Below are 23,010 nucleotides of genomic sequence, written 5' to 3'. Positions count from 1 at the left end.
TGCTTTCTTTCTTGAAAAGCAGGAAGAAAGCAGCCCCCGACTAGGCTACAGGGTGCCTTTGGACAGTTTTTGTAAAGGTGCCCCTTCTCCTGGACAGTTGTCAGCTTAGTCACAGAGCATGGCTGTGTTTTACCCCTAGCTCAGTCCCCTGGCCAGGAAGGAATCTATGAGTAGGCCACACCCTGTACAACCTCACACAGGGCCCTGAGGAGGGGACCGCTGTCAGGGGGTGGGAGACCAGCCCCAAAGGGACAAGACCACCCAGCTTTAAGGATGTCACCCCCACCCGCCCTGCTGGCCCTCACCCCCGAGGGTCTCCGCTGGCCGCCTCCGCAGACTGGGTGGGGCACTCTCCTTCCGCAGCAGCGGATTCTTCCTTCTCTCCAGGGACTTCTTAGGCTTGTAGCGCAGCTTCAGGTTGGGCTCAGAGACTGTGGGGAGCACCAGCATTACTCAGGCCCTACCCTTCTCTCCTCTGCATTAGCCCCTCACACCCAGTCACCACTTCTGGGTTAAGGCAAGAGAAGGCAGAGGGGGAGAAAAAACCACAGCATGCTGGCCTTTCCCAGGCCCAGCCCAGCCCTCCACACTCCTGACCTACTGTCCAAGGTCCTTCCTCTAAGCACCCACCTGTCTGTCCTGCTCACCTGTCTTACGCAGGGGGAAGTGCTCTGGGGGGTCACTGGGCAGGCTGGGAACAGGAGGCAGAAAACTGCTGAGCATGGTGCGGGTGGCTCTTTCTGTCTCCAAGGACTCGAGAGTTCTGTAAAGTGAGTGCCAAGGCTACTTCAGAGGGCAGGAACCCAGAGGCCTGCAGCCACCTCACTCTGCACAACCACCTTCATTAGTACCTCTTCTGCTCCAGGGCTCCTTCCTGAGCCTGGGCCCTGGAGACCCGCCTCCATAGTCACTGTCTCTGCCGGGTGGTGGGGGGTAGGTAGCAGAGGACAGGGTGGGGCAGCATGGGGCCAGCAGGAATGGGGCCATCTCCAGGTGACAACAGCAGGCCACCCACCCCTCCCAGCAGTGCAATCTACAGATCTCTGATCTAGGCAGAGAAGCCAGTGACTCAGGGAGCCTAAGTCAGGGGCTAGACAGGGTGGGGACTCTGTTCCTCTCACAGGACAGGAACACACTCTAGGAACCGGGACATTTTTGTGTTTAGGGGTAGGTGTAAAGAGAGAAGGGACTCATAGAAAAAGGCCAGGGTGTGGTGTGTGTGTGTGTAGGGAGGAAGGCCTCACTGAAGAAAGAGAGAATTACAGGAGAGAAGGCTGGTGTCAGTTGGGAGAGGACTTGGGCGACATAATGTTTAGAAGTAAAGGAGAAGGGTTGGGTGATAAGCATCTGGGGAGGCAAAGGGGCAAATGTGTGTGTGCTCACCAATATCTATAGGGAGGAAGGAGCATGGTGGGGATGCGAGGTAGCAGGAGGGAAGGGAGGGTACCTGTAGGGAATGCTGGGGCTACTGGGATGGACTGTTCTCTCTAGGGCTGCCTGCTGTTTCTTCAGAATCACCTCCGCCAGCTTCTGCTTAACCACACTGCTGGCTATGGCACCTGCAGGGGAGGAGAATCACGAGTGGGCTGGGGTGGGTGGATAGACTGGCTTCTTGGCACATTCTCTGCCCATTGCTCTGTCCACACCCCTAGTACGAGGTGTCCCAGGGACTCCGCAGGCAAGAGCCGAGCTGGAAGTGCCACCCCTCCTGTGAAGCTACACCCACATTCACAAGCAGAGCCTGCAGGCAGAGGGAGACCTGGTGGCCTTCGTGTAGGCACACTGTGACCCTCCCGCCCCCTCTGTGTCCCCCATGCACACAGCTGCCGTCCTTACTCCGCTTGCTCTTGTCCTTATTGAGAAGCTGCCGCAGTTCTTGCTCCTGCTGCCCCACCTGCAACTCAGGCATCGGCGTGTCCATTGAGAGCTGTGGACAGAGTCGGCAGCCCGGGAAGGGACAAGGAGTTACAGGGCTGAGACTAGGGTCCGGGAAGGCTGCAGGGAGGGGTGGGGGCTGACCGGTGTGCAGGATGTCTGCCTTTACCCTCAGGGGCTCCGCGGAGCGCTGCTGCTGCTGCTGCTGCTGCTGCAGGCCTGCTAGGAAGAGGTGATGGTGCAGGCGCTGTGAGTGCTGCAGGGCCAGCAGTGTGGGCTCCGGGGTGGGCTCCACTGGGGGCCGCTGGCCCACCCGCAGATCCATGGGCTGAGGCTGGGGGCCTGGTGTGTCTGCGTGGGGCGTGAGGCGGCCTGTGGACAAAGAGGTCAAGGTCAGACAGAAAGTTTGTGCGCAAGGAGTGTAGCTGCAGCCTAATCAGCCCCCTCAGGCTCAACAATGACAAGACACCCTCACAGAGCCTTCTCATTTAATCCCAGAGCATAGAACCGGTTTGTTCCGGTTCGAAACCCTGCTGAGAATTTGCATTTCCACCCCAGATCCACTGAATCAGATCTGACACTTTAACAAGATCCCCAGGTGATTCTTGAGAACCACTGCTCTACTAGTGGCTCTTAGAATTTGCACCCTAATTAGCAGCATCAGCATCACCTGGGAACTCGTTAGAAAAGCAAATTCTCAGCAGGGGTTCAAACCGGACCGAACCAGTTCAAAGCCCTGTTTAATCCTCACTCTGATCCTGCAAGGAAGGTATTATCAATTCCGTTCCAGCCATGAGAAAGGAGTCATATGCACGGCACAAAGCTACCCTCTGTTGCTACCGGTGGTCAGGTTCAGCCTCCAGACTCCAAGCATAGTGCTTCCCCACTAAGCCTGGGGCTGAGGGCTTCACCTTGTGAGGGATTTGGTGATGGGCTATGGCCCTACCGGTTCACTCTGGGCCCTGCCCTCCCCAATCTCCCTGCCCCTGGAATTGGAGAATTTGGCTCAGCTGCTCTCTAACGAGCTGGGCTCAAAGGCAGCCATTTGGCAGGCAAACAGTCCTACTTTGTTCTGTCTCCAACTTTTATCCACCCCTCTCAGACTTGCCACACTCTATTCTGGGTCATGGGATAAAAAAGTGATGCCTTAAACCTGTAGCCACCCTGGCCTACAACCCTGGGCCTGCTGAGCCCTGTTTGCAGTACAGGTTCCTCAGCTCACTGGGCCACACGGGCATAAAGTCTGCTTGCCAGGTCTGGGCCTAGCACAGTGAGGACCGCAGGGTCAGCTGCCCCTTCTCAAGTGTCCTTAGCACCCACGCCAGGCACACCCTGCCAAGGCTGTGGGTGCAAAGGCTATTTATAACTAGCTGCCAGAGCAGACTCTACGCCTGTGCACTACACCAGGCCAGGCTGGGCTGAACAGCCAGAGATGTGCAAGACACTTAGAGGTAGGACCTTTGCAGGGGGGTCTCCTGGAGAAGGAGAGAGGTTAGGGTGGGAGCAGACTGCCCTATGACAGGGAAAGCCTGAGAGGTGACCGGAGAGGCTGCCTTCAGCACTTCCAAAGCGAGGCATCCCCCAACAGGGCAGCCGTAGGCTGTTCTCTGGGCCTGGGTTGAGGCGCACTGGGAAAGTACCCTGGGAAAGCAAGCAGCACACTAGTCAGGGAGTCAGGAAGTTCAGCATCCAGGCCCCACTGACCATTATTAATCACAGTCTTAAGATTGTGGCATACGTGCATGAGTGTCTACAAAAGCCTTCCACTTCACCCCCATGACACCCTGGGAGCTAGGTATTACTATTCAATTATCCCAAATGAGGAAACTGAGGCTCAGAGGGGAAGGGCCTGCCCAAGGCCACCCAGCTAGGCAGGAGCATGGATTCCAGTCCTGCTGAGGCTGGTGCTGTTTTCCCACCAACACTCTAATGCGCCATGGGCTTTCAGGAAGTCCCCTCCCCTCAGGGGAGCTTCTCACTGGGCAAAGAGAGAGGGGCTTGCAGTAGATGGTCTCTCAGGGGCCTCCCACTTTAACAGTCTCTGACTATGAGATGGCCACAAGAAAACAGCCAAGCAAGGACGTGCCTGCCACAACCCTCTGGATGGATATCAGAGGCTGGAGGTGATGGGTGTATACCCCAGTGCAGCCCCACAGAGAGGGCTAGGAGGCAAGGCATGGCTTTGATGCCCCCGCTCCTTATTCATGCACCCCCCTAAGGACTCTAGATTCTCATTCCTGTCAGTCTGGGCCTCTAACACCAACACAACCCTGCCCCATGTTCCGGTGTCCTGGCTTCCTGAGGGGATTCCCTGCTAATGTAAGAGGGAGCCCTAGGAGATGCCAAGGCATGACACTCAGGCCCAAAGCCTGCACCTTCAGCCACACACAAACTCTAAGCTCCTCCTGAGCAGTGGCCCACCCCTCACTCTCAGCACTGAACAGTGTCCAGAGGAGAAGGCTGCTGAGAAGGTGGGAGGGGCTCTGCCTGGAACCCTGGGAATGCCTCTCAGGGGCTCCACAATCTACTCCTAACCCAGCTTCTCTCTGCTTGGTCTTCTACTTCTGGACCCAAATCCCCCACCTCAGCCATAGCTGTCAATGGAGCCCTGGGAATGCCTCTCAGGGGCTCCACAGTCTGCTCCTAACCTGGATTCCCTCTGCTTGGTCTCCCACCTCAGCCATGAGCTGTTACTGAACCCTGTACTTTCTGTCCTCTGAGCTTTTGCTCATACTGTCCCCGTCTGTGCTTGTCCTTACCCCTACGTTCTAATTTTCCAATTCTACCCTTTCTTCCAAGCCCAGCTGGAGCCCCTCCTCTCCCCTGGACCCAGCCCAGCGTCCAGGGTCCCACCCTCTCTTGGACTTCAATCACGTTGGCTATTCATGGGACCACAGCTGAGTTTAGCTCCATAGAACAGGGACTTGGTTTGTTCATTGCTCATTATCCCCAGCACCTAGCACATGATAGGCACTCAATAAATACTAGTCAAATCAATCACCAAATCTTTGTATCTCCCAGAAAATGCCTGGGACAGTACCCTGGCACATAGGCATTAACGTTTCCTGAACGAATAGATGAACTCATCAATCAGTCATCCCTCATTTGGCACTGGCCACATATTGCATTCCATCATTCTCTCTCTATTTGTGTGTCCTGTCTCTCCAACCTACCTGTAAGCTTTTGGGAAGCCAGAACTGAAGCAAGGAGACTACCTGGCCTTCCATTTCTCCCTGCCATATGTTATTACTAGATGTCAGGCTATGACCTGCATTCAGTGGACCTGCAGTGGATAATTGCTGCAGGTAAGGAAGGGGCAACCCCTCATTCACTCCAGGTCTAGCCCCATGGGCATGTCCTAGGTCAGAGCAGCAGCAGGAGGTCCACTCCAATCCTTCCTTAGGCAGCCTAACAGCAAAGGAGGCATAGGCCAACAGGGGAAGGAGGTGAGGAAGGGTGAGAGAGCCAAGGTGAGGGGGTCCTCTCCCACCCAAGCACCATGAGGCTGCCTTCCATCCTCCAGGGCTGCCAGGCCCACCTTGCAGGGCTGGTGTGAGGACTGAATGAGTCAACATACTAGACTACGCCTGGCCCAGTGCCTGAGGTAGGGCAGAGGTCTGAATATAAGCATGAGTTCCTGGCTTTCCTTTCTGTTTCACTACAACCAGCCAGGACCAAAAGGATGCCCTGTGTTTCCTTTTCCTGTCAAGCTCCTAGCACTGGGACCAGCCTGGATCCAGAGATGCCTCTCTTGCCCCCATTCCTCATCTCTTTTCCTAAGACCATAACCTCCCAACTCTCTGACCAACCAGCTAGCTATCCTGCGTCCCCAGCCCCTCAGCTTCTCATCCTTCTTGTGTCCTTTCCATCCCTCATCTTCCACTCCCCCAGTCTCCCTCAGGCCTGAGTCTTACCTGTGCCAGGGGGACTGGGACAGTGGGTGCCCGGGCTCACCTGGGTCCCATCTGCAGAGAGAGGAGAGATGAAGTGAAAGGGCTGCAAGGAGCAGTGAGGGGAAGGGGGAAGGAAGGAGACAGGGCCAACCCAGGTAGGCTCACTGCCACTCTAGTAGGCTCTACTTCAGCTTGAGCTCCCCAAAATTTGGGGCCTCTATAAGATGCTAACCAAAAGAGAGGATTCCCCACCCCAGTCCTCTCTCAAACTCCCATGCTAGCTGAGAGGGATTCCCAACCCCCTCTTCCTCATCTAACCTACTAAGTGACTCAGATATCTCAGCCTGACTGAGCCCAGGCCACAGTAGGAACCTAGGGAGGTCCCAGCTTAGCCGTCCCTGATGTGGTCTGTACAGACTTCCCTGGGCAGCCACACCAGTCTCCCATAGCCTGAAGAAGAGGGCTGGGGAGGTGAGGTGGAACCAGAAGTGGGAAAGCATGGCTGGTGAGGCTGCACTATAGATGCCAGGAGGGAGATGATGGGAAGGAGAAGCCTGGAGAAGGGGGAGCTGTGGCCTGGCCAGAGACTCCACAGGTGGGCATATAAAGGCGAAGGTGAGAACAGGAGGCTCCCACAGGAGGGAAGAGACTGGGACACAGGCTGAACGTGGAGTTAGGTCTGGTGGGAGTCATGAAGCGGCAGTCTGGAACACATAGCCTGAGGACCCCACATGAGGGCCCCTTTCCCAGACTGCCCCATCCTATGTCTTGCTGCCTTCATTTCCCCCAGACAAGAGGCCCACTCAGCCTCTTCCTCAGATAATCTGAAATAGAAAGTTTTCTTTTAGAAATAGCCATCTCTCTCAGGCTCCTAAGCCTCCCATTCCATCCCACTATGAGCCCTCAAAGCCCTAGAGTAGACCCCGAGCTGAACAGCAGCAGACTGATCCCAGCAACCCCAGAGGTGAGTCCTGAGGCCTCCTGTCCAAGATGGACAACTTCCCTTCCTGCCGTCCCAGCTCAGGGCCAAGAGGACAAGAGGCTGGAAGACTGAGAGGACGACTGGAGAGAGGATTTGATGGACACACAGAAGTACTCCTTTAGCCAGACTTGGGGCAGAAGGGATATTTTCCAAAGGACAACCAGTGGGAGCTGCTTTTTTAGGTCTGGGTTTCAGGGGCAGCCACAGTTCCTCTTCCAGAAGTTGAGAAAGGAGAACTCCCTACAGGCAGACACGCTGGGGGAGGGCACAACTCTAGGCCCAGGGAGACTCCACTGAGACACCCTAGTGCCCTATGCTTCAATGGCACAGCTTGGCAGGGAAATGCCACTCCACCCATTCAAATTCTGCTCATCCTGTGGGGTCTAGCCCAAGCCCATCTCCTGTGATGCTCACATTTATTCTGTGTCCAACATCTCGATACTTCGTTAATCAAGGTTTCTATGGTTTCACTTGTAAGCCATACCTACCTGTATGTGACACCTCGCTGGGCACATAGCAAGCTTTGTTTGAATCTGGTGAATCAAACACAATGACTCTCTCCTAGCCACCTGCCTAGGACATAGCATGAATATTTCTCAGTTGGCCCTTCTTCAAATTTTGTGAACCCCAGGGAGCTCACTCACGCTGGAGGCAGACTCCTCCTCAGGACATGGTTAACCACTCCCTCGACCAGGGCTTTAGTAAGGCCTCCTCTTTCTTCTGCAGGACCTATCCCCGAAGAGAGGTTTGTTTCTGAACTGGGCCCCAGGGCCACTCTCAGAGGCTTGTCAGGCCTCCAATCCCGGCCTTGGTCCTCTGCCTGCTGGGACCAGCCTGAAGGCTGGCCAGTAGCATTCACACTTGGAAGCAGAGCCAGGTTCTCTGTACCTTGCCCTTCTAGCAACCACAGATTCTGGACACCGTGCACTCTCTGGATGGGAGAAAATCAATGGCCCTGTACTCTAGTGTTTATTACCAGGCCGAGAATGGATACTTCGTGATGATGATCTATGATATAAACTCTGCTCAGAAAGCTGTGTGCGTGCATGTGTGCATGTCTGTGTGTGTGCTGGCAACAGAGGCTGCTTCCAAAAGCAATTCCTGGAAAAAATTCTGTTCCCCTTCCCCCTCACTCTCTGTGCTGAGAGCCCTTGAGTTCAGAAGAGCCCAGAGCCACAGAGATAAGACCTGGTGAACAGCTCTCCTTGTGTCCCAGAGGAAGACAATAAGTCCCAGCAAGGACTGGTATCCGAAGGCTCCCTGTCAGTGGCTGAACTGAAACCAGATTGCAGATATACTGTATCCCGGTACTGGCTTGAGTTTGAAGACCCTCTTCTCATCAGCCCCTCACTGCCCCTCTCAGAGGGCTGTGACCACTTATTTGGTGTCAGAGTGAAAAAAAATGAGGGTAGGAGTAAATGGACCTGAGGGACCAAGAATACTGCCTTCCAGAATTTCCCTATATTGCTCAAAATCTTGGCTCTAAACTGTTTGTTGCTCAGATTTATCCAGAACCCCGGGGGGCTCCAAGCTGGCTGGAAACTCCTACTGAATGAAGTCTGGCAGGCTGCAACTGTCATGGAAATGGGGGTGTATAGCATAGGGGACATTGGCTTTGAGGTCTGATGGACCTAAGTTCAAACCCTGACTCCATCAGTGACCGGCAGGGAGAGCCAGAAACAGGGTTTAAGCCTTGGTTAAGCCTTGGTGGTTTCATCTGTAATAAGGGGATAAGAACCCCTACACTGAGGAGTTCACCTGAGATTAGCAACACTGCATGTGAAGCACTCAGCACATGCTAGGCGCTCCTTCCATGGTCATGGCTATTACTGTTTGCCTCCTGACCTTGTCTGCAGCCTCCCTTTTGGCATAGACAATCCAGTGTCTGGTCCCAACTATTCAGTGCATCCTCTCCCCTCCTATTCTAAAGGCCATTTTCTCCCCGATGCATTCCCTGCCCATCTCTAATCTCCTGCCTCTCCCAACTATACTCTCTTCCATCTGAACTTTTGTAAGCTAACTCTACGATGTGCTGGGAGTTGTTCTAAGTGCCTTTCATTTGTTAACTCACTTAACCGTCACGACAACCCTATAAGGCAGTTATTATTTTTATCTCCACTATACAGATGAGTAGACTGAGGCCCAGCAGTATTAAATAACTTGTCTGAGGTCACATAACATGAAAGTGGGTGAGCTGGGACTTGAGCCCAGACATTTGGGCTTTAGAATCCATGCTTTCAACTCAAACACTCCACTGCTCCTCCCCCAGCACTTCCACTCTCCACAGGCCAGTGGTGCAGGACAAATGCAGGACCCAGATGGGCACGGTGAAAGTTGCCAAATCACATACCCCTACAGAGGGCCTGTGCCAGAGGCAAACCCCAGCCCAGCTGCAGGTGAGAAGGCAGAAACTGCCTATTTCAGCTTTGAGCCCTTGTGAAGACAACCCTGAAGAATCACAACACAGAGGACTTTGTGGAAATCAAGCAATAATTTGGGACGACATGTCCCTGCCCTGCTCAGAACAAGGAGCTGGTCACAGGCAGGTCTTAGAGGAGATCAGGTGCCCTGCCATATCCCTGCTCTAGACGTTCCCCGAGTCCCTCTGAGACTCTCTCTTATCATCCCAAAGCAAGCTGCAGGGTTTCTCCTGTGCAGGCAGAGGGGCCAGCTGCCCATCAGGGCAGGGCCACGGTCCTTGCGAGCGGGTAAGAAGCGAGAACCCCGCAGCCAGACGAAGGCCTGTTGTCGGTCCAAGGCCAGGGAACCGAGAAGCTCCGCAGGCTCAGCAGCTGTGCACCAGACAGAAGACTGGAGGGATGTGTGGCCACAAAGCTGGCCTCCCGCCTCCACCATGAGCGTGCCCCTTTCCCCGCCACCTCTGGGCGGCTGGGGCCCCGTGGCAGCTATTTTTAGCTCTTGACACCTGGGTATTTTGCAGCCGCAGGATGTCCGGTTTGGAGTCTCTTTCTGGGAATCCCACATGCGGCTGTTGTAAACAGCCCCACACAGCGGTGGCCGGAGCTGGGAGCCCTGCCCCTCCTTTCTGCTGTTTGAGATGAATCAAACAGGAAGCAGACGTAACCATGGCAGCGGCAGCTCGAGCTCCCTGGGGGTGGGAAAGCGTCCTCTCTGGCTCCTTGCCCTCCATCCCAGGCCCCCCATTCCACCCTATGGCCTCTCCTCACAGGCGGAGACCTGGCTGGATCCTGACGTAGGGAGCTCTGGGGCCATTCTGAGTTGCACATGGCCATGGGTTCTGGGGCTCTAGAGAGCCCTACTGTCCTCTGGTAATGAAAAACAAGGGTTCCTCCAAGCCCTGGCTGCCTTCTGGGGCCTCCCAGACCACCATTCAACCTCCCCTGCCCACCTTTTGTGAAGCGGGGGGCACAGTTACTTCCTCAGGGTGGCAGGCCTAGAGTGCCTGCATCCACTTCCTGTCACCCTCGGCCTTCTCCTTACAGCATGGCCTGCTCCTGCACTGCCCTGCCCACTTACAGAATTCCTGAGCCGGCAGGCGCCCCTATTCCAAACTTCCTAGTCTAGACTGCCCCAGGATTTCTCAAGTCCAGAAAGCCCTCAAAGACTTAGAAGTTTCATGCTCATCCTCACTCCCCTGCTTCAGTATCTCCAATCCTTGAGATAGGAAGTTCATCGTGATATCTAACTTCCACCTTTCCTAACATCAGCAAAACATCCTGAGCAGTCAAGATTTGAGGGTCCATCTGTAATACGGGGATAAGAGTTTAGGTTCTGACAGCAGAGTCTGCCTTGTCCCTCCCTGTCTCACCTCTTGCCCCCCCAGCACCCCACTCAAGCCAGCTGCTCCTTCTAAGCCAGCCTGAGCTGGTCTTTCTCAAGGCCAGAGCTTGCCCCAACAGGAAGCATGGTCACCACCCCAGGACTGCCTCTCAGAACGGCTCCTTCTCCCCTCTGAGGTTTCACACTCATTCCTTGCTTCTTGTCTTTCCCTCAGCTCCTGAGCTCTTCTCGGCCAGACCCCTGCCTCCCTGTGTACCCTACTTCTGCCTGCCCACTGGTTCCGCCCCTCCCAGCTGCACGGGAAGCCTAGAGATGTGCCCCCTCAGCCCTCTCACCTCTGCCACCAAGACCACTCAGCCTCCTCCCAAGACTGCCAGGGAGACTTCTAAGGTATCATCATCATCATCCATGTACTGAGCGCTCACTGTGTGTCGATTATTGCGCTAAAGCACTGTAATATCTCACTTAGTTCTTACGTTGTTATTAGGTGCCGTCGAGTCAGTTCCAACTCCTAGCGACCCTAAGTACGACAGAACCAAACACTGCCCGGTCCTGCGCCATCCTCACAATCGTTGCATAAATCTCTCTTGTTGAGGGTCTTCCTCTCTTTTGCTGACCCTCTAGTTTTCCATATAGAAGTCTTTTGTTTTTACCACATAACAAAACAAACAACAAATAATTTTAAAAACTTCAAGTTTTCCATATAGAGGTTTTTTTTGTTGTTGTTGTTTGCTCGTTTGTTTTAATTGTTACGTGGTAAAATGTTTCAATCTTTTCCTTTATGACCCCTGGGTTTTCTCTCCTGATTAGGATTCTTATTCCAAAATTTTAAGGAAATTCACCTATATTGTTTTAGAACTTTCATGGTTTTATTACATTTAAATCTTTGATCCAAACAGAATTTGTTTTGGCTCCATCTTTATTTCCCTCCTCCCCCAACAATGATCCAGTATCCCAACACCATTTGTTGAATGTTCTCTCTTTTCCCCATTGATTTGCATCAAAATGCTTGACTCTTTCCCAGGTTCTTGCCCTAACTTTTGGCTCTAACGTTATGGATTCCAACCCATTGGAAGACATAGAGATGCACTTGGAGTCATGGAAGGAGCATTGGGCCAGGTTCTAAACCTCTGTACTCATTTTACAAATGAGGAAACTGAGGCTTAGAGAGATTAATAAACTTGCTGAGGTGGCACAGATGGCAAGTGGGCTGCTGGGACTCCAGGCCCTTAGCTCATCATCACGACACTGGTGCACACAACCACTTCAGCCCACCTTCTATTGGGTGGTGAGGTGAGGCCACCAAGAGAGCTCAAGACAGTGTGTTTCTAGAGTCTGAGGCCTGGGCGTGACTCCCAGCACTGGCATGTTTCTATAAAGCGTGCAGGTGCTCACTGCTCTATCCAAAAACATCAACAACAACAAAAATAAAGACAAAGTCAGTAATCTCTGCCTTGTGTCCCTCACATGTGCGTTTTTTTTTGTCTCCAGGTCAAAAAGCTCCCTTCTCATTTAATATTTTCCCTGCTTTTTACATATACACTTCACCATTTTACTGTGTTTCCTGTAAGCAACTTCAAGCAGGGTATAACTAAACAAGCAACCTCACCAAGCAGCTGTGGAGGAGCAAATGTGGTCTGTGAAAGCGCTCTGGAAACTGTCAGGCCCTGTGTCAGAGGCAAGTTGCATAATCAGAGCAAGCCACTCGACAAGTGGGTCCTCAGAGTGAATTCCCTTGGGGGGAAATGGTCTCTCTCACTCCAGGCCTCACACTCACAGGCAGGCCTGGGGCAGGTGGAAGGGGTGGAGGCACCCACTAGTGCAGAGAGAGCACCCACCTTGACAGAAGGCTCCCGGGGACTATGAACACAGTCAGACAGCCATCGGCACCCCGACCTGGGGCAAGGGAAGGCAGACACCACTGCAGAGACCCTGGCCTGTCCCATGGCCTGAGGACTGGACAATCACTACTAAAAATCAACAAGGAAGCATTGCGGATATGAGTCCATAAATAGCAACAAGCTATGAATGCTGGCACTCACGGGATGCCACATTAATATTAATGACAGTAAATACCCCAGAAGTCCTCATCTCAGTCATGCCCTAATGTCCCTCTCCTTTGCCTGTTATTTTTGGAGGACGGCAGAGGTCTGTCGAGCAGATTCTCCAGGTGGCCTATTCCCTTTTGCAGCCAGGGGTGCTTTTTTCCAGATCACAAATCTAGCCAGGGTGCTTGCACAGCCTTCAGGGAACTTAACCGCCAGACGCATGGTCCTGGATACTGCTTTGGACAAATCAGCTGCGAAGAACAATTTCAGGCCAACTGGATATTACATGAGATGAAAATTTACTGTAATGGAAGTTGGAGATCACTGACTAAAAAGACAGCATACACATGTGATCTCATTTTGGGAAAAAGAACAAAATATGAGGGCACACACGCAAATGGAAAGCTATGCAGTAAGGTATTCGGGTAGTGGTCTGAGTGACGGGGCTAGGAGGTTTTTTATTTTTTAATTTTTGCTTGTCTGCACTGTCAGATTATCTACAATGTACACAAACTGCCTCTGTAAGAGCAGAACATTATATATCTGTGTGAAGGAGCTTGGGTAGCACAAGCGGTTTGCACTTGACTACTAACCTAAAGCTTGGCAGTTCGAATCCACCCAGAGGCTCCACAGAAGAAGGGCCTGGTGAACTGCTCCTGCAAAGACTACAGTCAAGGAAATCCTATGGAGCAGTTCTACACTGCAACACATGAGGTGGTCATGAGTCAGAATTGACTTGAAGGCAATAGATTCGGTTTTTGGTTTTTCATCCGTATGTGTATGTGTGCACACATACACATACAAAGGTGGCACAGCATATGGGTAGCAAAGTCAAGGTAAGACCTCAGGTTTTGTGAGAACTAGGTCACAGGGCTTTCTTTCACTGACATTGCGTATTCTTGGAGCCCGTTCTCTGAGGTTCCGTGTCATCCATGGCCTAGTGTCCTCTGCCTCTCCTGAATCACACAGAGGGCCCCGCACAGGGCTGGGCACAAAATCAGGACTTATTTAATAAATGCCTGTAAGCTGAATAATAATCATTTCCTGAAAGCAAAGCTTCGTGGCTCTTCCAGGACCGCTGCGCTGGGAATACTCACTGCTAACATCACTGACCTTCCCATCCCTTCTCTGCCTCATGTTCCTCTTAAGAGCTGCCAGGGAGGGGCTAAAATAAAGGTCACCTCAGCAGATGCTGGCAAGGTATACCACTTCGGGGCCTTCAGAGGCAGTCCTATCCCAGACCCTCCCTAGGCTGATGTGGCTGCCACTTCTCAGTGCCAGCTGGCTGCAAGGCCCTTGGGTCCTTCCTTGCCCTGCCTCACTGGGTGAGGCTGGAGGACGTTGAGTGAAAGAGAGAAGGGGTCCACCCTGGGACTTTTGGCTCCAAACTCCCGCTATTCCAGGCCCTTTTGGGTGGAGAAATCTGGAATAGGGAATTTGGAATGGTTTTTTCTGTGAACTGGGGCTGGGCCCAGTTTCTGTTCCTTCATGTCTTTAACATTCCCTATCCCTGACCTTCAAAAATATAAACAATAACATTAATAATAATGATGAAAATTTAGCACGCACTGATTTCATGCCAGGCATGGGGCTTACTGACATTATCTCTTTAATCTTTATAGCAACTCTGTGGTGTTGAAACTATGATTTTCACATTACAGATGAAGAAACTGAGGCACAATTTGTCCAAGGACACACTTAGCTGTTTGTAGGAGAAATGGGGATTCTGTCAAGGTCACCTCATTCCTCACTCTGTGCCCTAACAAGAGGGCTCTTCTGCCTGGCCTTGCAATGGGCAAAGTCGGTGGTTTAAGGTGATAATTAGCATTTGTAGGGACAGGTGGTGCAACCGTTTAGCGCTAGCGGCCCTGGTGGCACAACCGTTAGGCTTAGCTGCTAACTGAAAAGTTGGCTTTGGAACCCATCCAGCGGCTCTGTGGGAGAAAGACCTGGTGATCTATTCCTGTAAAAACTAAAACCAAAACCAAACATGTTGCCGTGGAATCGATCCCGACTCAGCAACCCTACAGGACGGAGTAGAATTGCCCCACAGCGTTTCCAAGGAGTGGCTGGTGGATTTGAACTACCCACCTTTTGGTTAGCAGGGGAGCTCTTAACCACTGTGCTACCAGAACTCCTCTGTAAAAATTACAGACTAGAAAACCCTATGAGGCAGTTCTACTGTGTCACATGGGGTCTATCAACAAGTACAGGGGGCTTGAGAATCCACAAAGTGTTTGCTGTGGTGTCAATTCTGACTCATAGAGACCCTACAGGACAGAACAGAACTGCCCCACAGGGTTTCCAAGGAGCAGCTGGTGGACTTGAACTACCGACCTTTTGGTTAGCAGGCATAGCCTTCACCACTGTGCCACCAGGGCTCCGCAAACTATTTACATATGCATATATGAAAGTCCCCACTTAAAAGAATCGAAGGCTTGGAACCCTCAGCAGCCTTGCATGAGGTCCCACAGATACAGCTGGGATTCAAACCCAGGTGTTAGACCTCGGATTCCCACACTTCCTCCCCCTATATCACAAAATGCCCCTGGCCCAACTCAGCATGGCCTTAAAGGCCTGGAAGATTTGCATCCTTCTCCAGCAACTTCCTTCCAGGCTCTAGAACCCCAGTGCTCACCCCTCGCCCGGTGGGGGTGGGAATGGGGGTACAGTGCCAGGCACCCCATCAGTGGCTCCACCACCGTGACTCACTCCTGGGACTCGGGGGAAACACAGCCAGTGCAGCCGGCAAACATTGCCCGCCGCCCGCCCCGCCCCCAGCTCCCCGCCTCCACATTTGCTAACCGAAACCGGGCTGCTGCTATTTTTAACCCTCCAGCTCTCCCTTGCCTGGGGCTCCCCCTTCACCCCACCCCCACCCCCTGCCCCAACCGGGTGCCACCAGCCTGTCATTCTGAGAGCAGTTCTAGAACCTGAAGGCCCCGGAGGGCGCAGCGGATGCCCCGGACGTGCAGCTTTGTGGGGCAAGCAAAACAAGACGGTTACAGCCCAGTCGCCGAATTCCCCCACCCCGGACTCTTTCCGAACCTCGCAGCCTGCCCCACTTCTCCCCAATAGCCTGGGAGCTGGGGGGGCTGGGGGTTACTGCAGGAGCCAGAATTGGGCCCCTTGAAATGAATGGGCCCTGCAGAGAACTGAGCTGGACTCTTAAAGGGGAATGAGGGACCCCTCATGATCCCCAGGGCTGACGCTCAAGGTTTTCCAGAGCAAGAGTTTCCAATCCCTGAAGGCCACATGAGGGGAGGGGAGGAAGTGGTGTGGAAGCAGGGTGTCGAAGGTGAGTTTAGCTCAGGGCCCTCCTCATTAGAAGCAGCCCCCTTCCCACCCTGCTCTGTGGGTGTACAAGGGCCAAGGTGGAGCTTGGGCAGGGAAGGCCTGGAAGGCCCAGGAGTGAGTTCACCAGAGCTTGAAAAGGGAGGCCCAGGGTGGAATGACAGCCCTGGCAGGGTGTGGACAGAGGGAAACCGAGCTGGGCCTCTTGTCTTACATGAGGGCTCCTCTAATACTTAGGCCTCCAAGGAAAGGGCTGACTGGAGCCACCTCCCTGTAGCCTGAAGGCCTGAGACCCCCAAGAAAGGTTACCACCGGAGGTGAGAGGGTCTGAAGGTTGTTGGCCTAGAACAGGAACTTTAAGCCCAAGTTGCTGATGTGAAAGTTAGCCTCCCGATAGAGGGGTCAAGGGGCAGGGCTGCAGGTGGACCAGAGGGGGCATGCCCTTCTGGTTTATGTAGAGTTGGCTACTGGAACCCATCTGTCCTCTGGCCTTAGAGTCTCACCCAGTTTGGGGGTGCAGATTCCAGAAGCCTAGGAGGGGCACTGGAGCACCCAGGTGAGGAGCTGTGTCTGGACCCAGGCTTTCATCCATGCCCTCTCTCCTGCCCTGGGCCCCTCTCAGCCAGCCTCAGCCCTCTCTTGAGCCGTGTCCTCTTGGTCTCAGCTCCTCTCTCTAATCCAGCCCTTCTTTCTGGTTCTGTCCTTTCTTCCAGGTCCCCTTAAGTCTCAACCCCTCCTCCCTCCTCAGCGATTCCTGAGCCAGGTAAATAAATCCCAGTGGCCACAGAGGCAGCCGGGCTAGACCCAGAGGGGAGGGACTTGGCACAGTAGTTCCCCAGGTGGGGAGATGGGGAGGAAGGGAATGAGGTGGGACGAAGGTGAGGCAGGAGGGTCAGGAATGGGGTGGAGCTTGAAAGCTCCTGGAGAGAGGCTGCCTCCTTCCCAGCACTCAGCATGCCCACAGGGTTCCCGGGAAGGCAGGCCCAGAAGGCAGATTCCCCCGGAAGGCAGGCCCAGGAAGGAAAAAGGCTGCTCTCCCAAGCAATAGAGTAGTCTCCATTTCAGCTCTGGTCAGCTCCCCTTTCTCACTCCCTCTGTCAACCTTTGGGGGCTGCTTGAGGTTAGGAGACCCTGTTGTCATCCATGCCAGTCGAGAGGTTGGCAGTTCAACTCCTGTCTTTGGCCTAGGTCCCCACCAGGGTCCATGCAGTTCCCAAGCATAGCTCAGCAGACTCTAAGGGGTCACTACTAGTTTGGGGAGGTGAGAGAGCATCAATGTCACCTTCCTGGCCACCCTATCTAAAGAAGTGCCACCTCGTTATTTCTACTGCTGTGCCCAGTTCATTTCCTTCTTAGGGCTTATCACAATGTGCAACCAGATACCTAGACTAGACTCATTTCTTTACTTGCTAACGTGTTACTGTGTGGCTCCTCCACTAGAGTGGAAGTTCCCTGAGGTCAGACACTCTGCCCATGTGTTCACTATGTACCTGTGCCCAGTGCATGGCACACAGCAAGGTGCAGTAAGTATCCAATGAACAGACGAATAGCTGAATGACTGGCTCAGTGAATGGGCCCCCTGATTGCCAACATCCCTTTAGGGTTGCTGCTCAACAGTTCCAGGATTTCCCCAGAGAGCAGGATGCAGGATGTAACAGGCATAGCAAGGTCAGGAAGGTTGGGACCCAGGGGAAAGGGCAGGCCCCAATCAGTGTCTGCACCAGCCCCATCTGCTCATTTCATCCCGCTGGGGTGGACATGCGTGCATATGCACACGCACAGGGTACAAGAGCGAGTGGGAAGTCCTGGGCAGGTCTTGAAAGGCTTGAATTTTGTCTTGGTTCTTCTCTTAATAGCCCTGTGACCTTGGGCAAGCCCTTCTATGGATTTCAGGTTGCTCAAAAGAAAGAATGAAGAGGTTGGCCTGTATTGGTGGTCCTTAAACACGGCTACACGCCAGAATCACCTAAGGCACATGTTGAAATTCAGTTTCCCAGAGCCTGCCCCTGCAGATTCTGACTGCAATGTAGATCTAGAGGAGGGCCTGAAGGTCTTTATTTTTAACACACTCCCCAGGTGACTCTGAGGCAAATCGTCCAGGAACTGGCATCTGAGGGCCGTGGAGGAGATGGTGCATTCCAACCCATATGTGGACTTCTAGACTTCCATTAAAAAGTCACTCCTGCACAGGTACACATGTTGTAGTTGTTGCTGTGTGTCATCGAGTCGATTCCGACTCATACAGAGTTCCCAAAAAATGTCCGTATAGCCTACAGAGCCAGAAGTTACAAAAGCATACACCATGCATCACACACATCTACACTTCTGACAAACACCCGACAGAGAACTACCACAGGGGTCACAAATTGTCAGGGAACCACACATATCTACCTACACAGCCTGGGGGCACAAACCCACCCACCTACCACACACCTGCCCAGTGTCACACACACCCATCATGTGGATACCCACACTGAACAGACATTAGCCTAAACTTATTTTGCCTCTGAGATCTGGTCCAGGACGGAAGTAGTTATGCTCTGCTGATAAAAACACCCCTCCAGCCTCTTCCATGCCTACCCCTACCCCTCTTGCCCCAGGCAGGTTGCTGTCCACCTCCTTCTTGTGGGAGGGATGGCGGCTGGAGGAGAGCAGTGGAGAGAAGGGACGAGGGAAGGCAGAGACTGAGCCCAACAACTCAAGCTGCAATGAGCCCTCTCCAAATTCCAGCAGCCCCCTTCTTCCCCTTCTCCCCCATAAGATGCAAAAGGGCCTCTCCTCAGCCCCCAGGTCACTGGTCACTGGGCCCACTCTCCTAGATCCCCAGGCCTTGGTCCTAAGCAGCCAAAAGGGTTAGGGTGGTGGCTAGATCTGGGGACTCCTCCTCCTCTAATACCAGTCCTCTAAGGAAAGGGCTGTCTGGGGGCACCTTCCTGCAGCCCAAAGGCCTGGGTCCCCCAGGGAAGGTTACCACAGAAACGGGGAAAAATATTACAGGGAAACACAATACCCGGCAGGGTCACCTGCTGACCGGGCTTCCTGCTATGTTGCCCACCACCCCCCCCCCCCCAGCCCATTGCCCTCATGGCCTCCTTCCCCTAGCCTCAGCCTGGGCCTCCTCACCAATGCTCTTCCTGCCTCCCCTTGGTCAGGGAAGGCAGCTTTATGCAGAAACTCTGCCCCAGGATGGTTCCACACAATATCAGGGATGGCCCAGAGCTGAGCCCCCCACTCCTAATCCCTACCAATCCTGCCTCCTGCCACAGGAAATCAAAGCTTCCTGCCCCAGAGGAAGTGCTCCATCTAGTGAACAAATCCAACATACACAAACACATGGTCCCAGGAGGCTGAGGGAGGAGAGATGCCCCCCCATCCCCAGGCCTGACTCTGGCCCTGCTTCCAGCAATACCCCACAACCCACTGGAAGCCCTAGCCCCAAGTTTGACTGACAACAGGCCAGAGCCAAGGTGTGAGGGGGTGGGGTGGGAAAAGAACCTGTACCAGGCCAGGGGAGAAGAAGGCCAGGAGGATGGGCACCAAATGAGCATCAGCAGAGTGGAAGGTCTGGTTCCAACCCAGCTCAACCTGCCATTCCCTAGCTTGGGTGACCCTGGGCCTTGCATTAGCTCCTCCTTGGCCAGCTTCAAAAGTGAACACTCTTAATGAAAGGCTAGGAGAAAGAAGACAAAAAAGAGGTTACACAGGCTTCTGCTTCCCGGTTCTTGGACAAGCATACCCACAGCTACAAGAAGGCCCCCACACCCAATCACACATGAGTTTCTGACTCGCAAGTGTTCTCCATCAGGACTGAAGAGGGAGCAGAGGAAAAGGAAAGTTCTTACTCTCATGCCCAGAAGCCACCAAGCTGAGGCCCTTTATGTCTGAAGGAAGTATGTGTGTCCGTGTGTGTGTGGGGGCGGGGGGAATAACAGCCCCCACACTCCACTCTGATTCATCTCTTTATAGTCAGCCTCTCCTCGTATGGCAAGTATGCACTTGGAATTTTCTCCCCATTTTATTGATGGGGAAAATGAGCTTCAGTGTCAAAGTGGAGTGGCCAGCTTAGATTCTTAGGAGGGTCAATGCAAAACCTGGAATGCAGTGTTCCCAGGGATCCCAGCTTAAGACCTGGCAGCCAGAGTGACAACTACCCAATGTAGGCTCAAGCTAAGGAACACAGAGGCCTCAGGAGAATGCTGCCCCGGGCCATTCTGCTAACACCAAGAGGTCACTCTGAGTCGGACTCTGAGCCTGGCCCTGCCAGGCAGCAAGGAACATCAAGGGACTAAAGACAGAGGAGGCATCTGAGGGGTCCAGGAACTGGCTCCAGGCTGGGTTCACTGGGTGCATCATAGTGGGGTGCTACCCTGTGCTTCAGTTTCCCTCAGAAGTGACTGCAGAGAGAGGGGAATTACTTAATATAGGGTTGGGCAGAGGGAACAGAAAGGAGTGAGGAGCAATGAGATGCTAAGCAATGAGGAGCAAGAGATGGTTTGTAGGAGCTGGAGAAGTGGTCTGGGCAGGTACAAGAAGGCTGGTGTGAGGAGCGATGTGTGCCACTGCAGGGGCCTGGTATATGGGGTCCTGTTGGGGAAGATGGGCCACCAAAGTGTGAGAACTGAGTCAGTCTCCCAGCTCAGTGGCAGGGGTTTGAGGAGGTCCCCAAGGGTCTGGGGAACAAGATTGATGAGTCAAGATGTTGAGTTCCCAGCAGGGCCACTGAAAGCCAGTGCCCCATTTTCACCCTAGAAACTGGCAGGTTAGGCTGGGGCTCAAGCACATCGGGAACAGGGGTGTGGGGAAGGATGGGCGGCCAATGTCCAGATGCAGGGAGGCCTTTGGGTCTGTAGAACAGCCAGCAAACAAGGGAATAGCCTGGACTGGGTAGGAGGAGCAGCAATGGTTGAGGTCAGACCGAGTGGGCAGCCAGAGGGAAGGAAAAAGGAGTAAGGGGAGATGAGTGGCCTGCAGGCCCCAGAAGGCTCTCCCTCAGCCCAGAGGCCTAGAAGCTCTGGTACAAGGCGCCCAGCTCAGCTGCCAGATTTGCAGCCTGCTCTCACACTCCCCAGCACCAAAAGACCCCAGGCCTGGGGGGCTCACATCCTGTCCCCACCCCTCAGTGCACGGTCTGCGGTCCCCCACCTTCCCGCTCCCCTGCAGCCATCTCCACAGCACACTTGGGCACAGGTGTCTCGCCACGCTAATGGGTGAGCAAGGGTGGGGGGCGGTGCTCAGTAAAACCTCCTGCAGGGGACTCTCCCTCCAGGGTGCCGCTTTCTCCCGCCGAGGGGACAGGGTAGGGCCCTGCTCGGCTCCACGGGATGGGGGCGCTGATGTCCAGCCCCACAAGCCCAGCCCCAACTCAGTGGGTCCTGGCCTTTGCCCTAGCAGCTTCCAAACCTTCCGCTCCAAAGCACCGCCCCCTCCCCGGGCCGCGGCACCATCCCTCCCTCCACGGTCCCCCCGGCCGTTCCTCCAGGGAAATGGGGGTGATGGGGCTCCGGGCCCGCGCACCGGCGGCCCGCGGGCCTCCAGCTCCCTCCCTCGGGCCTGTCGCTGCCCGGGGTGGGCGGATGTGGGCGCCCCGCGGGAGGCCCGAACCCTCCGGCCCCGGAACCAGCCCCGGCCGGGAGCCTGCCAGAGCCCCGCGGAGCCGGGTGGGGCGGGCGCGGCCGGGGGTCGCTCGCCGGGCCGGCCCGCTGGGCGGCGGGAGCTCGAGCGGGAGCCCGAGCCTCAGCCTGGGCGGGCGGACGCTGGGTGCAGCGCGCAGGGCGGGGCGGGGCGGGGGGCGGCCGCCCAGTACTCACCAGCGCCGGGGCTGTGCATCCAGGGGCCGGGGCCCTCAGAGCGGGGGGCTCATGGCGGGGCGGGGGGTTGGGGCGCCGGCCTCACATCCCCCCAGTCGCCGGAGGCTGCAGAGCGACTGTGAGACGGCGAGAGGAAGGGAGGGGGCCGGGAGGGGGAGGGCCCTGGCAGCCCGGCCGGCCGGGTAGGATGACAATGGAAGGAAATGCTTTATCTGAGTCTGAGAGCGGGCCAAGGGGGAGGGGAGGAAGGGGGCAGGCGCTCGCGGCCCTGGGACACACAACCCTGTCAGACACTGCACAGCGCGGCGCAGAGGCGGGCCGCAGACACACCGCGCAGCCGGATCGCGGCGGGGCGCGGCGCACCGCCGGGGAGGCAGCCCCAACCCGGAACGCGGGGACGCGGCCCCGGCCCGCGCGCAGCCGGGCGCTGCCCCCACCCTCCCTCTGCGGCGCGGCGCACCGACCCGCGCACAATTCCCGGATACCTGAGCGCACGCACACTTGCATACACAAAGTACAGGAGCATACATCCATGTTTACACAAGGGCAGAATCATTTACGCAGACACACACCCAAAGGAAAGACCCCCGCGCGACACCTACATTCACTTACAGTCTACAATCAAACAGCTGCACACAAGGGCAGCTGGACACGCGTGGAGTCCCATGTCCAATGCCCAATGCAAGGAATCCCAGACAGATCAACCTCCCCACCATAAACACACACACACACACACACACACACACTCGCATACACAACTTGCCTGAGGAAAGTTCCGGGATCTGATTTGAATCACTGCCCAGCCCTCCCCCACTGGCACCCCCCTCCAACCCCTGCTGAGGGGCGCTGAAGGGTCCAGCCTGTTCCTATTAAAAGAAAAAGGGGGTGGGGGTGGTGCAGATTTTGAAAGTTTTCTTTTTTTAAAGAAATTTCTCAAGGGATTTCCTTCCCTCCTCTCCTGTTCCTCTCTTCCTCCCATTCCTCTCCCCCACAGCCCCCCTCCGTCATTCCCCCTCCTGGTCCCTATGAGTCAAACTTCAGCAATGTGCCCAGTGTCTCCCAGTGCATTACAGCGGATCACAGAAATGTTCCAGTCTTTGAGTCGGAATGCAGCCGCCTCCAGCCCTCCCTCAGCTAATAAACTCAGCTCAGGACCGGCTGTGCATAGCAGCCCTCCCTGCCCCCGTCCTCCTTTTAGCTGGATAAGAAGGTCAGATTCAGGGGTCAGGGGCAGAGGACCTCTCCATCCTGCTATTCTGCATGGCTTATCAGCTCCTGGGAGAAGCCCTGGTGGCTCAGTGGTTAAGTGCTCAGCTGCTAACCAAAAGATTGGTGGTTTGAACCTACCA

At 54.7% G+C, this 23,010-nt stretch overlaps 1 protein-coding gene across 3 annotated transcripts in view; it reads right to left on the bottom strand.

The window, feature by feature from the left end:
• The window catches only part of HDAC7 (histone deacetylase 7), a 36,371-nt gene extending 14,622 nt beyond the window's left edge, over positions 1-21,749 (bottom strand). The window contains exons 1-7 of one of the 3 annotated variants that reach the window (XM_064284328.1): positions 21,662-21,749; positions 5,790-5,840; positions 2,045-2,247; positions 1,837-1,927; positions 1,448-1,559; positions 648-763; positions 306-431 (exon numbers count right to left, since the gene is read on the bottom strand). In XM_064284328.1, the coding sequence (XP_064140398.1) occupies positions 306-431; positions 648-763; positions 1,448-1,559; positions 1,837-1,927; positions 2,045-2,247; positions 5,790-5,840; positions 21,662-21,680 (718 nt within the window). In that variant the 5' untranslated portion in view covers positions 21,681-21,749. The remainder of the gene's footprint in view (positions 1-305; positions 432-647; positions 764-1,447; positions 1,560-1,836; positions 1,928-2,044; positions 2,248-5,789; positions 5,841-21,661) is intronic. The other 2 variants (XM_064284330.1, XM_064284329.1) reach the window with 2 other exon arrangements.
• Between the last annotated feature and the right edge of the window lie 1,261 nt (positions 21,750-23,010).

This window comes from Loxodonta africana, chromosome 4 (assembly GCF_030014295.1).
Source record: "Loxodonta africana isolate mLoxAfr1 chromosome 4, mLoxAfr1.hap2, whole genome shotgun sequence".
Classification (NCBI taxonomy): Eukaryota; Metazoa; Chordata; class Mammalia; order Proboscidea; family Elephantidae; genus Loxodonta; species Loxodonta africana.
The sequence above is the reverse complement of the archived record's forward strand: the minus strand, read 5'-3'. Positions and strand labels throughout refer to the sequence as shown.